This window comes from Salarias fasciatus, chromosome 1, assembly GCF_902148845.1.
Source record: "Salarias fasciatus chromosome 1, fSalaFa1.1, whole genome shotgun sequence".
Taxonomy (NCBI): domain Eukaryota; kingdom Metazoa; phylum Chordata; class Actinopteri; order Blenniiformes; family Blenniidae; genus Salarias; species Salarias fasciatus.
Genome location: NC_043745.1, coordinates 36,519,618 through 36,534,524, shown reverse-complemented (window position 1 = coordinate 36,534,524; position 14,907 = coordinate 36,519,618). Strand labels below are relative to the sequence as shown.

Sequence of the window (14,907 nt, the reverse complement as noted above, 5' to 3'; positions counted from 1 at the left end):
TGAGAACACAACAGGGAGTCTGTTACACACAGTCACATTACAACAACTCACATTTTTTGTGGCGACAAAAATTAAGTTCCAATAAAGGAACTCTTCGTGAGGATAAAGTGAGTACAAAGGCTAGCTAACTTACTGTTATGGCACATCTGCACAATTTTCTGCAATTCTGTGTAAAGTCCCCAGAAGGTAATGAAAACAAAAAGAGTGTGTGTGTGTATTTTCCCCCCAGTGAACATATTTGATGAAGGTTATGGATGTTGATTATATCCATTTAAGCAGTGTATGTGGAATTAATTGCATTGAATGGAGACAATTTAGATTCTGAATCAAAGCCCCAAGCCCATTTATTTACACAGACAGTACAAATCTTTAAAAAGAAGAAGAAGAAAAAGGGTCACAAACACAAACCTTCATTAAGAAGGTAAAAAATCTCCTGAACAGCCGGGTAATGTTGTTTTTAGAGAGCATTACTCAAACTGGAATGAGCAGGGCAAATTTCAAGGGAGCAATTTCAGCCTGGATTATCACACACTTTCTGTATCATGGTAATAAAGGAACATTTCACGCAGATAGTGCAGCCACATTATGGGTTTCGTAACCGATCCTGGACCACAGTGGAGTCACATTCATCCCTACCTTCTACCTGGCTCTGTCCTTTCTATTGGAAATGTTAAGGAGAAAAATGTGCAATGTGGCTGCAGACTTTCACCTGAAACCATGATTGCTCTTTTAGATTAGCATGGCAGTTGCCAGCAGTGTTGTTTCTCTGAAATTCAGTCAAATTTTATTTTTCACTCTCAGGAGAGGGACCCTCGGGGACTGTAAGCCAGTTCATACCAGTTGACTCACATCCCCACGCGGGCCATGACAACATCAAAGGTCATATTGAATCTTTGTCACTGTCCCTGAGAAAGAGAGAAAAAAAGGCTGTGCATCCTTCACAGGCCAAATAAGATCATTGAGCTTAAGAAAAAAACTGCTAAAAGCCTTTCCTGTCTCAGCAATGTTACTGCAAAAACACAGGATGAGTAGTGGAAAAACAATCAGTCTCATGGCAGTATGAATCAGAGACAGCAGCTTTCACGTCCTGATGAGGCCCAAAAAACATTGTCATGTGAGCCAGAGGGTGAATTTTACCACATTATTAAAAGATTGGCGCTATAGTGACTAAGGACCCGTTGGCGCAGCAACAATTTCGAGTGAAAGCACTAAACTTCTGTTACGTCTTTGGGGTCTGTTCACACGTCAGCAAAGCTTGGAGCCTGTAAACGGACAAAAACAACACTTTCTGGAAATGCTTGGTCTCCGTCTTGAGTCAACAGCGTACACTACTGCACATGTGCACCATGGCCGTAGTAAGTAGCAGGAAAGTCCTGTAAAAACAGGTGTTTAAGAATGAGGGTGTTGTGTCTATTTTACCATGTTAACTCAAGGAAGATGATTGTGTCATTTTTGATTATAATCTATTGTGTCAGATCATTACTGTAAACAATTTTTGTATTTTTTGAAAAAAAAAAAGAGATGCAAAATGCAACATAATTAATCAAAAGTTTGTGACACAACGAACAAATTACCTTATAATAAAGTCTACAAACAAAAGTCGTGGGGGGCAGCTGGAGAAATGCCTCTCACCACAATAACAACTCTGCTGAAGGCTGAGCAGGCGTAGTAAATCACATTTCCATTGTAGATTAATCTGTTAGCATAAACAGGAACACACACCTGACATTTTAATATTCATGAAGGCCAACGTGCTAAATCTGTCAGATGTGATCTTCACTGCATCCTGGTCGATCAGTGTGTATGTGTGTGTGTGTGTGTGTGTGTGTGTGTGTGTGTGTGTGTGTGGGTGTGTGTGTGTGTGTGTGTGTGTTTAAGGGATTAATGCAATGCAGATCAGGCCCTACGCTTTAATTGGTCAACAATCTTCCAAATCAAGTTCATCTCAACAAATGTCCAGAAATGTTTGACTGCAGGACATGTGCTACACTGAGCAATTGACTTTGTCCTGCAATGAGCAATAGCCTCTTTTCCAGCCGTGTGTCAAATTTAATGGCCCATATGCTTATCATGTCAGAGTGATATCTTTGTTTATCGCAGGCCTTTCATCATGAGGCCTGCATGTCGTCATGGCGCCGGCCTGTGGCTTGTGTGTGTGTACTTTTAGCAGGCAGGCTGTGGTTCAAACGACTCCTGCAGATGGTAAAACGCTGCCATGAGCGACCACATTTCCAAACAGATGAATGCTGTGTGCAAGAGAGAGATAGATAGGTCAAGGTTTCAACTCTCTCTTGTTTCTTTGCTCATTTAAAAAGGTTTTTTTTTTCTTTATTTCTCAGGGATTTAGTGTCCTTGAGAGAGGTCATCAAGATTGTCCTGAGGACAAAGCGGGAAAGATTCATAGAGCAGGTCACTGCATGCCAGGTATACACCCGGGGGAACGGTAAAGTAAGCTTTACCTGGTTGACTCACATCCACCAGCAGGGCATGATAACATCAAAGTTCATGTTTGAGCCTTTCAATCACTGCCATAGCCCGCAGGAATAGTGCAATAAATAAATAAATAAATGAAAAAAAGACCTAGATCCTGGCACAGCACTTAGGTTTTAGCCAAAAGAATTACTGACTTATTCTATAAAATGCTACTCAGCTGAAAGAATGTTTTCATTTTTATGTTTGTTCAGTAAAATTAATCAAATAGTGTAAGCATTATCTGCCTTAAAACATGTAAAGACAGTCATCAAATAGGCAAATAAAGGAAAATAAGACCTCTGCGCACACAATATGTGTGACAGAGTTGGCTTGCTGCAAAAGTTTTCACACACACACAAAAAAAAAAAAAAATCAAGATGTAAAACAAAAAGTAGATTTTGACATTCTTTTAAAAACTTTTTTTTTTTATTTAATAAAACAGATTCAACAGTGTATATTATGAATGTAAAGACCAAAAAAAGCGAAATCATAAAATAAGATACCGAGAAAGAGGAACATATTTGACAGTTGAAGAATTTTAGAAGACATCTTTCAGTAAGGCTTTTGCCACCTGGGAATTCAAACAAGATTGGTCGGTGCTGTAGTGGTTCACGCTCATAATGAGACATAATGAGAGTGTTGTAAGTTTGAGTCCTCCCTGAGCATACGTAGGTATTATCCCACAGTCCACAGCAAACATCCAGAGCTAATTTACTGGCTCTCGAAGTGCCTTTATTTGTGAATATGTGCGTGTGCTATTGTGGTGCAGAACAGGGGTGTTAAACAGAAGGTCATTGGCCAAAGCTGGTCCACAAGAGGCTCCCATTGTAAAAATTTCAAATACTGATTTTTCTCAGCACATTTGTTAAGAGCAGTGGACACATGACAACACTGACACTTAAAGGTGTAATAACTAGTGTAAGGTCACATAACATACTTTCCACGCCACCCCCAGTTTACCCTTCAATTATACAGGTGAGTTCCATTGAGACCCAGGATAGAGTCTAATTTTCAAGAGCGACCTGTTTCGATATCCATCCATACATACATTTTCTACCGCTTATCCGGGGCTGGGTCGCAGGGGCAGCAGTCTCAGCAGGGATGCCCAAACTTCCCTGTCCCCAGACACTTCCTCCAGCTCCTCTGGGAGGATCCTAAGGCGTTCCCAGGCCAGTCGAGAGACACAGTCTCTCCAGCGTGTCCTGGGTCTTCCCCGGGGTCTCCTCCCAGTGGGACATGCGCGGAACACCTCCCTAGGGAGGTGTCCAGGAAGCATCCTAACCAGATGCCCGAGCCACCTCAGCTGGCCCCTCTCGATGCGGAGGAGCAGTGGCTCGACTCCAAGCTCCTCCCTGATGACTGAGCTCCTCACCCTATCTCTAAGGGAGCGCCCAACCACCCTACAGAGGAAGCTCATTTCAGCCGCTTGTATCCAGTATCTTGTCCTTTCGGTCATGACCCAAAGCTCATGACCATAGGTAAGGGTGGGAACGTAGATTGACTGGTAAATCGAGAGCTTCGCCTTTCGGCTCAGCTCCCTCTTCACCACAACGGACCAATACAACGACTGCATCACTACAGCCGCTGCACCGATCCGCCTGTCAATCTCACGCTCTAGCCGTCCCCCACTCATGAACAAGACCCAAAGATACTTAAACTCCTCCACTTGGGTCAGAGTCTCTCCACTGACCTGGAGAGGGCAAGCCACCTTCTTCCGGTTGAGGATCATGGCCTCGGATCTGGAGGTGCTGATCCTCATCCCTGTCGCTTCACACTCGGCTGCGAACCACCACAGTGCATGCTGCAGGTCTGGGTTTGATGAAGTCAACAGGACAACATCATCTGCAAAAAGCAGAGATGAAATCCTGTGGTTCCCGAACCGGACTCCCTCCGGCCCCTGGCTGCACCTAGAAATTCTGCCCATAAAGTTTATAAACAGAACCGGTGACAAAGGGCAGCCCTGCCGGTGTCCAACATGCACCGGGAACAGGTCCAACTTACTGCCGGCAATGCGGACCAGACTCCTATTCCGGTCATACAAAGACCGGACGGATCTTAACAAGGGGCCCCAGACTCCGTATTCCTGGAGCACCCCCCACAAGACACCACGAGGGAAGCGGTCGAACACCTTCTCCAAGTCCACAAAACACATGTGGACTGGTTGGGTGAACTCCCACGAACCCTCGAGGGTATAGAGCTGGTCCAGTGTTCCACGACCAGGGCGAAAACCGCATTGTTCCTCCTGAATCCGAGGTTCGGCTATCGGTCAAATCCTCCTCTCCAGTATCCTGGAATAGACTTTCCCGGGGAGGTTGAGCAGTGTGATTCCCCTATAGTTGGAGCACACCCTCCGGTCCCCCTTTTTAAACAAGGGGACCACCACCCCAGTCTGCCAATCCAGAGGCACCGTCCCCGACTGCCACGCGATATTGCAGAGATGTGTCAACCAAGACAGTCCCTGCACATCCAGAGACTTAAGACATTCAGGGCGAATCTCGTCCACCTCCAGTGCCTTGCCACCGAGAAGCTTACCGACCACCTCGGTGACTTCAGCTTGGGTGATGGACGAGTCCACCTCTGAGACCTCAACCTCTGCTTCCTCCACAGAAGACGTGGCAACGGGATTGAGGAGGTCCTCGAAGTATTCCTTCCACCGTCCAACAATATCCCCAGTTGAGGTCAGCAGCTCCCCACCTCCACTGTAAACAGTGTTAGTGGAGACCTGCTTTCCCCTCCTGAAGCGCCGGACGGTTTGCCAGAATTTCTTCGAGGCCGACCGATAGTCCTCCTCCATGGCCTCCCCGAACTCCTCCCAGACCCGAGTTTTTGCCTCCACAACCACTCGGGCTGCAGTTTGCTTGGCCTGCCAGTACCTGTCAGCTGCTTCTGGAGTCCCATGAGCCAAACAAGACTCGATAGGACTCCTTCTTCAGCTTGACGGCAGCCCTTACTTCCGGTGTCCACCACGACAGTCACCGGAGACCTTACGACCACAGCTCTGGGCAGCTGCTTCGACAATGGAGGTAGAGAACATGGTCCACTCGGACTCAATGTCCCCAGCCTCCCTCGGGACATGAGAGAAGCTCTCCCGGAGGTGGGAGTTGAAAACCATGCTGACAGAGGGTTCCACCAGACGTTCCCAGCAGACCCTCACAACACGTTTGGGTCTGCCAAGTCTGTCCGGTTTCCTCCTCCGCCAGCGAATCCAACTCACCACCAGGTGGTGATCGGTCGACAGCTCTGCCCCTCTCTTCACCCGAGTGTCCAAAACACACGGCCGGAGGTCAGATGACACGACAACAAAGTCGATCATCGACCTCCGACCTAGGGTGTCCTGGTGCCAAGTGCACTTACGGACAACCCTGTGCTCGAACATGGTGTTTGTTATGGACAAACCGTGACTAGCACAGAAGTCCAATAACAAAACACCACTCGGGTTCAGATCGGGGAGGCCGTGCGATCCAGTCACCCCCTGCCAGGTCACACTGTCGCTGCCCATGTGGGCATTGAAGTCTTCCAGTAGAACAATGGAGTCCCCAGCCAGAGCCCCTCCCAGGGACTCCAAGAAGGCCGGGTACTCTGCACTGCTGTTCGGCCCATAAGCCGAGACAACAGTGAGGCACCTGTCCCCAACCTGAAGGCGCAGGGATGCGACCCTCTCGTTCACTGGGGTGAACTCCAACACATGGCGGCTGAGCTGTGGGGCTATAAGCAAACCCACACCAGCCCGCCACCTCTCACCGCGGGCAACGCCAGAGAAGTGGAGAGTCCAGACCTTCTCGAGAGGTTGGGTTCCAGAGCCCAAGCTATGTGTGGTGGTGAGCCTAACTATATCTAGCCGGTACCTCTCAACCTCTCTCACAAGCTCGGGCTCCTTCCCCACCAACGAGGTGACATTCCGTGTACCTAGAGCTCGTCTCTGTGTCTGAGGATCGGGTCGCCGGGCACCCTGCCGTCGGCTGCCACCCAATCCACATTGCACCCGGCCCCTACGGTTCCCTTGGTGGGTGGTGAGCCCACCAGAGGTCAGGCCCATGTCGTCCCTTCGGGCTGAGCCCAGCCGGGCCCCATGGGCCCCGGCCACCAGGCGCTCACTTACGAGCCCCAACTCCAGGCCTGGCTCCAGGGTGGGGCCCCGGCTGCGCCATACCGGGCAACATCACGACCGTTGTTGTATTCCTTCTCATAAGGAGTTTTGAACTGCTCTCAGTCTGGCTCGTCACCCAGGACCTGTTTGCCATGGGAGACCCTATTCGGGCGCATAAAGCCCCCTGCAACATAGCTCCTGGGATCATGTGGGCTCTCACATCCTCCTCCACCACAATACAGTGGCAGTTCTAGAGGGAGCAGTGAACAGTATAAATGTGTTGTATGTGATCTTAGACTGAAAAATGTTAGAAATTCAGCTTTGGTTGCTTTTTTTTGTTGTTGTTTTTTTATGACATTTCTTTAATGCAGCAGTATCAAAGTCAAGCTAGTTCAAGTGTTACGGCTGCTGCCCTTTTGTGTCCGGGTTTGATCATGTCTGTCTCCCCCAGGTGTCCAGTTGTGGCATTTTTCCTTCTTTTCTCCAGCCCTTCATCCAAGACCTCACCTATCCAGCCAGCAGTCATCCTGGACACCTGTCTCCAATCATCCCATCAGCCGATCATTCAATCATCCTCCAGTCCTGCCCGTATATATTGCTTCGCACCCTGTGTTTGTGTTGGTCTGTGTGAGTGTGAGGGAGAGAACACGTGACCTTTTGGAGAGTATTTTTGACGCTTTGTCTGAATTTTGAGACTTCTTGTTTTGCCCTCCTTACCCAAACTATTGTTTGTGGGCCTATTTTTGTTAAAACCTACCTGTCCCCCACCTAGTGTGTTTTTGTAGACTCCCCCATTTTTCTGTATTGTCTTCTTTCTTGGAGAAGGGCTCCAGGTAAGACACCCCGGGGTCTACATTTCTGCACGTAGGAAAAATCCTGTCTATACACACTAGGTAAGCGTGGGCGACTGCCACGATCTTCTTTAGCAGGCAGGTAAGGTTCAGGCTTAGTTAGTTAGTTAAGGCTCGTCACTGGTTAAGGTAGTTGGGGTCGCAGGGTTGAGGTGTAGGGGAAGATTAGGGTTTTGTGTTTAGTGGCATCGCCCACAGGGCCCTTCTCCTGCGTCCTCCTGCCCTCCGTTAGCTCTCTCCATTTTTGCTTTTTGCCAGCTTTTTGTTTAAAGCCTGCTGACTGAGTGCTGGCCTTATGTTTGTTGTAGCTTGTGAATTTGTTTGTAACACTGCTTCTGTTTAATTATATCCTTTGCTATATAAATTCCCCTTTTCCTTTGGAAAAGGCCACCTGAGTTCTTTTGTGTTGTGTACCTTGTGTTGCCCGCTCACCACCTGAAGCTATTTACATCAGCCCAGTAGGCCTGCGCATAAGTGTTGCGTTTCCCCCAGCTCCTAGCTTGGCCTTTTTTTTTTTTTTTTTAACCATCTTAAAGGGGGATGTAACATCAAGGGGCACACAGCTCAGCTTGATATGAAGAGGGAGGGACCAACAAATCTACAGCAAAATAACCTGTGAGCCAACAACTCCACATTTTATAACACTGGTACATCCTACAATTGTTAACACTTCAAGCATTTATTTCAAAATCTGTAAATATAAAGACTTTTATTTTTTCTTGAGAAACCTTGGGGTGCCATTGTAAACCCTGCCTGTCACAGTGTTTCTCAGATTTCTGTAGCGTTCCAGAGAGCATGATTTCACGCACACACACTCACGGCATGAATTCGACAGTAATGCCATTACATGAGCAGTGAGGTAACGACAGCTAGATCTCATAGATCAAGGCTTCGTCAAGCTATACTTCCACCTGTAGTGGACAAATGAGGAACAGAAGATACCTTTATCAAATTCATGATTTTGTTGTATTGTTTACACTTAACAAGATTAAATATAGAGCTGGACTGACGTTGGCCCCAGGACTGCATGTTGAATTTAATCTGTTAATAATCACTGTTGGTGAAGAAAATTCAGTTCCCATTTACATAGCAATGTTTCAAACTGAAAACAGAAAACTTTCATTGCATTTTGGGTGTTAATTAAGAATGGGTCCTGAATTTGGTGCTTTTGTAGGTACCGACCGAATTCCGTCAGTGCTACTGAGTACCAACGCACCTAAAATCAAATGGTACCATGATTTGGTCACGCTTGTGACTGTGAGGGAGTGGAAGAGTAGGCAATTTTCTAAGTAGGACATGAACACAGCATTGCACGCTCAAGAGCGTAATGACGTCAGTCGCCGAGCGTTCAGTCAACAGTGTACTGTGGCTGACAGAAAGCGCTCCAAATCACAGCTCCACTTTTCAAAATGTGATGCTGCGGCAGGAATACTTCTAATCTGGAAGGACCTGGTAAAGCATGACATTTTTCTCAAGGCTAAGAAGTTCGCAGCATCAGATCTATGGCTACAACTCTTGCTTTCAGCACACTTAGCATGCTAGCATGCATTAGCACGCTAGTATGTGTTAGCAACTTGTCTGCAGCCAGCAACAAATTAACATTTATTACCACATTACACACACAACTGTACAAGTTTTGAAAACTGGTACTTTTGGGTAGAGGACTGATTCCTAGGTACCAAGAATTAGTGCCATAGACAGTAACAACAATGTGTGTGTCCAGAGTCCCATGACTTTCAGTCTGCATCTCTTGGGTTTTTGGTAGTTTTATCATTGACAGCCACCAGTAGTAACAATCCAACTTCATTGTCTGTCTATGCTAATGTTTGTGTCCTCGCCATTGTTGATGTGTAGAGCGTATTGCTCTCTGCACACGTGTGTTTGGGTTCATTAAAAAAAAACATAAAAAACAGCACCAACATGTGCCCTGGCATGTTAAATGCTTCATTTTCAGTGTTTCTGTAGTTTCTGTGCAAACCAACATTGTTTCCAAAGTGTTGTTGTGGAAATGTGAACTTCTAACTGAGCTTTTCTGGTCTGATTCAGAACAATTACATTCCAACGTATTCATAAGTCAAAGAAAAAAGCCCCACCGTATTCATAAGTCAAAGAAAAAAGCCCCAATCTACTTTATTTCCAATAACTGAAATGCATTTTAATTCATTTTAACACGCCATTACTTCTGTTCTCTTGAGAGAGACAGAGGTAGAGAGCATTGTACAATCAGTTAAAAAGGCACCTTGCTTTTTTAAAATAAAAATATACACAGTGTGAGATAAGGAGAAATCAATAACTGCATACCCAAGGCAAAGAAGCCTTCCTCAAGCAGAACATTGCCTGAGGTCAAGATTGGCTTGAATCTCATTGCCTCCACACATCAACATCTCTGTCCTTTATTTTTAACTTTACCACAGCAGAAGTTTGAGTAAACAGTCTGACAATCCACATGGTGCAAACTGGATTCCTGACAAGAAGGTCCTGGCTTTTGGAAGAGGACTGGAAATGTGGATATTAAAGTAACACTAAGGAACTTTTAGTTTCCGTTGATTTTGGCGGCGCCAGTGGACAAAAGCGGTAGTGTTTTGCCTAAAGGAATACTACAGTTCCCATGAGGACTAGTGCGTGACGTTGTAAAATGCTGCTCCCGGTGGCATGCTGTCAGACTGAACTCGCCTACATTTGTTTCCAGTGGCTGTGTGAAGGACGGATAGCGACGAGGTAATGAATCTAATGGTGGCTAAACAATATTATATCATAATGTGACACATGCCGTGTGCTGGGTTCCTACCACCCTCCTCACAGTTTCTTAGTCCAAGTGAAAGCAATACTGACGCCCTCAGCCCGTGACAGAGGGGTCATTCAACCCGTTGTAAGTCGATGTGTCATCACAAAAGATATTAAAATGTTTTATTAAGGTTGAAAAGTTCCTTAGTGTCGCTTTAATACAACTGCTGATGTACTACTTTAAGCTACATCGTTAATATCGCACAATTTATGCTATTTACCTGTACAAGGGTAATATACTTGCTCTACACACAAGTACTTTTATATTTTGTAAAAGCTAAAATTTTATGTACTACACTGAAAAGTACTTTTTTTGAAAACAATAGAATTAGAGGTAAACAAAATGGACATCAAGAAGAGAAAAAAAAGTATGTTTAAAAAAATTTGGATTAAAAAAAAAATTCACAAGGAGCCAATTGCAGTGATTCTTTTGTATTTGTAATTTACGACTTCCGCCGCTGTTCATTTCACACTCGACATGTAGGGGACCAGAGACTGTGTCACAGTTTTATTGAACATGTGTGGCATTTGCATGCTGCCGAGGTGATCTTTTTAATCTCAAATCTCAGAGGGGGCAATAAAATACCATTTAACCGAACATAAATGTCAACGTGAAGCCATAAAACACAGAGAGAGGGATCTGCCACCACTCCAAAGGAAAACGAGAGGAATGTCATTGAAATGTTACTGTACCACTGTTTATCTCGCGTAGGGCCGATGATTTGATTGTCGATTGTAATGTCATGGTGTGCCTTCGCCGTCGTGACTGCGCATAAGAATCCTGGACTATTATGGGACGTGCTTTTCATTAGCATACATGGAGAAGTCCCAGAAGCGATCCAGGGCTGGAGCTGTCGGAGCAGCCAGACAGGCTTCACGCTGATTTGTTGATGTGGAGCCGGAACGATGCGCTGAGACTGAGCACATGCACGGCCACTTCACAACACCTTCATACACCCTCTACACTTTCTATTTTAGCTTATTTCTCATGTTTTGGCACATATATTTGGATTTTCTTGCCTTTCCTGAGGCCCATACTGTCAATATATATATATATATTAAAAAAAATACATATTTGAATTTTTTGTATGTATTTCTTAACAATGCCCTACAAACCAAAAATTACATAAGAAAAACAAGATGACAAGACAGAAATGTGCAAAAATGAAGAAAATATAGAGGCGGCATTTGGGAAGTACAATAGGACTACACAAAATTCCACCATTAAGATGAGCATGGAGCTGCAGAGGAGCATTTCACTGCCTTAAGTAGGTCTTCATGTGAATCTGCAAACAGATTTGCCGTTTCTTTAACTTCAAGACCTGTATGAATGACGTTACAACAGTTAAAAGGAATATAACTGTTTATCTACATGTCAATTTATGAGAGCTGCAGGGGGGCCACTAGAGGAATCGAGGTTATGTAATGAGGCAAAGAACCATGCAGACCTATTATAATATCTCCATGTGTGCTCTCACTCATGCACTCCTTATTTCAGCTGGTAATAAAATGTTCTCATTAGAATAATTGATTTTTTCTTTGTTATAAAAAAACTGTATAATTGAAGGTAAATCTGGGTTCATGCTGTGGAGCATTTCTCGGCATTTATTCCACTACCATCAATGTGCTGCAGCCAGAAAAAGACATACAGTACATGCATGCATTGAATTCACTAACATGACGTTCAAAGCATAAAGGCATTTTTTTTTTAATTTTTTTTTTTTTTTGCGTTTGCATAGACACTGACAATACTGTAATTGGCCTGTCAGGCTACGGAGCTGTTGGTTGTTTTTGTAATGAAACCACACACAGGCAGAGAACAATGTGACCAAGACGACCAAGTTCTAGTTCTATTGCGGCAACTCTCATATGCAGAGGAACCTTTCAAACGGCCGCAGTACACTTGTGCAGCAGCACCGTTTCTGAAAACTTGCATTTTCCTATATTTCCAGGGAGTTTGAGTCAGACTGTTCTCAAAAAGTTGTGAGGCTCCAAATATTGTTGTTGTGTAAACGGACAAGGAAAACAAGCTTTTCTAAAGTAACAGTAACATAATAACTCATTACATTATTAACAAAATGCTTCGGAACTCAAATATTTTATTACACTGTCATCTGCCACGCAAGGCGCTCAGTCCATTCACTGGGAGCAGTTTGGGCTTCAGTGTTTTGCTCAAGGGTACTTAGGGAATTGAACCAACAACCTCCCATTGCCTGATGACCACTCTGCCAGCTCAAGCACAGTCGCCCACATCATGAACTCTTCCACAAAAATCACCAATTAATTCAACTCAATTAAATCTAGAAAAGGTCCTTTTACTATCTCACAAAAACTTCACAAATCAATATTTAAATCTTCATAATCATCAGCAGAATTTAATTTAGTGAGATCACAGCAAACAAACTATTTCAGCATTTTCTGAAACAGATGTCGGCTTATAAACCTTTGCAGTTTTTTCACAAAAATATAATAAATCTGGAGGCTTTTTACTTTATAGAATTTTAAAATGATAAATTGTGCATTTTGGACATTTAGAGGAACTGGATTTTTTCTTGCTTTTTTCCGGGAGTTTCAATTAGGTGTTGGTGGACGGAGGCAGCTGGGTAATGAGCGGGGCTCGGCGAGGGGCGTCTGTGACAGGTGACGGCGCCGGTCAGAGGAGCTCCGGCGGTCAGCTCGGCTCTGTCTTACCGTGGCCTGCTGCTTCTCCGCTCGCTCATTTGCCTCGTCCAGCTGCTTCTGCAAGGCCGCCTGGAGGGACTTCATCTCTTCCCTGTCAAGACAGAGGGGAGTGAGAAACACTCTGTTAGCACATCCTCGCACACTCGGGGGGCGTCCACGTCTCTGACCAAGAAACGGGAAAATTGATTTCTATTTTCTTTTGCTTAAATTGCACAAGGAAAATCTATTGGAATGAATCGCGCTGTGAAAAGATGATGAAAAATGTTCATTTAACCCCCTGACGCCCAACATGGATGAAAAATAAACCTGGATGACCCTTCACTGTTCTTGTTGATTGTTGAGCATGAATCATCATTTTCGCATGTAGTGAACATATTTAATACGGTAGTAAACATGTGGCTGCTGGGTCAAATCGGAAACCTGAATGTCCGTCCAGGCCAGCAGGATGATTTACAATGCGTAAAAATTACGCATTGCAATTAATAATAGGTGATATAACACTGACAGCCAGAATTGAAGAGCTCACTGCAGCAACACCCAGAATAAAGCTGCAATATTGGCAGTAAGATCGCAATAGCTCCAAAAATCTCAGCGTGACGGGTGAGTTTGTGAAAACATGCACGCTGAGGGATGCAGAAATTAGTGAGGCCAATTAAGCTACAGAGACATTAAATTATTCCGAAATGATTTCATCAAGTGTGAACATTCGCAGAACGTTTGGAGAACACAGAAGATGTTCATTCAAAAGTCTTCATTAGTAGATCTTGCTACTCAGGCCGCAGTCAGGATAAACTCACCTGTATGTGGCCCCTGAACTAAAATAACCTGCATTTGATACCATTTACAAACTTTGAAAAATTGTCAGAAAGTCAGATGCAATTAGTCTGTTGATTTGGTCTGTTTCTATGAGGTATTTATAAGCTTGTTTACTCATTTTTCAAGAGAAAACAGAACAGTTTTCTTGTATTTTGAGTGTTCATTTACATGAACAATGAAGCTCAGCACATGCACATGGAGACTGACAATAACAACATTTCCCTCCAAAGTGTCATGAATCTCAGTCCAGAATTTCCTGGAGGTGGTCTTAGGTGAGTTCTGTTAATAGCAATCTGGATGATCTGTCCATATGAATGTCTTTGTATTCACCGTTGTTCATGATGATGGAAAACAACCAATAGCAACAACTTGTGGCCTGGCACACTGGCCTGGCATTATTTCCATGTAAACAGATGTTTTCAAAACGTTGCTGTGTGAACGTGAAACTTTTTTGAGACAGAAATTGCGTTTTCAGTAATGTGAACATGGTCTTATTTTCATTAGCCATCCACTGCATATGACTTGGCTAGGCCGCCATTTAGCCAGGTAGTTAAGCTATTTTTGTCAAGCCATCAAAACAAAGCTGTGTGCACGTGAACTCATTTAATTAATGGGCTTCCAAGAGAATATGGGTAAAATTTGACCCAATCTGTGTCTCAAACCGTAAATAAGCATTTTGATCTTTCACTCTGATTACATTAAAAAAAAAAAAAAAATGCTTGACTGTTCAGCTGCAGCTGACGTGATGTAAAGCATGAACATCCACTTTATAATGCACATTTTAGCTGATACAGACATATAGCAATGTAACATAAATGAAAAAGTCTTTTAGATTCTTGGTATAAAAAGAGGGGCTGGTTACATGAGAAGAGGAGTCAGAGCGCGGTACTGCTTACACTGTATTATGCAGCATTTCGGAGCGCGCTACACTGATTTTATGCATGCTGTATGAAGACTGGTGCTGCATTCATTATACATTTAACATGAAATTTAAATGTTGTGAATTAGAATGCAATGGGTATTTCAGTGTGTTTGATGCTCCTGTGCACCGATAACAGCAATGCACAATGAATTATGAATCAAACAGGCGAGTGATGTGGGTCAGTGGCTTCAGAAACGCTTGTAGAAATCACATCACAGGGCACCCCTCTTAAATTAAAAGCAACAGTCTGTTTACAGTTTCCAAGCGTGGCTGCAAAGTTAAAAGTTTATGAC

General features: G+C 44.2%; 1 protein-coding gene across 2 annotated transcripts in view; it reads right to left on the bottom strand.

The window, feature by feature from the left end:
* luzp2 (leucine zipper protein 2) overlaps positions 1–14,907 on the bottom strand; it is a 207,912-nt gene that overhangs the window by 86,207 nt on the left and 106,798 nt on the right. For both annotated transcript variants that reach the window (XM_030092522.1, XM_030092532.1), the window contains exon 4: positions 12,886–12,967. In XM_030092522.1, coding sequence (XP_029948382.1) covers positions 12,886–12,967 — 82 coding nt within the window. The remainder of the gene's footprint in view (positions 1–12,885; positions 12,968–14,907) is intronic.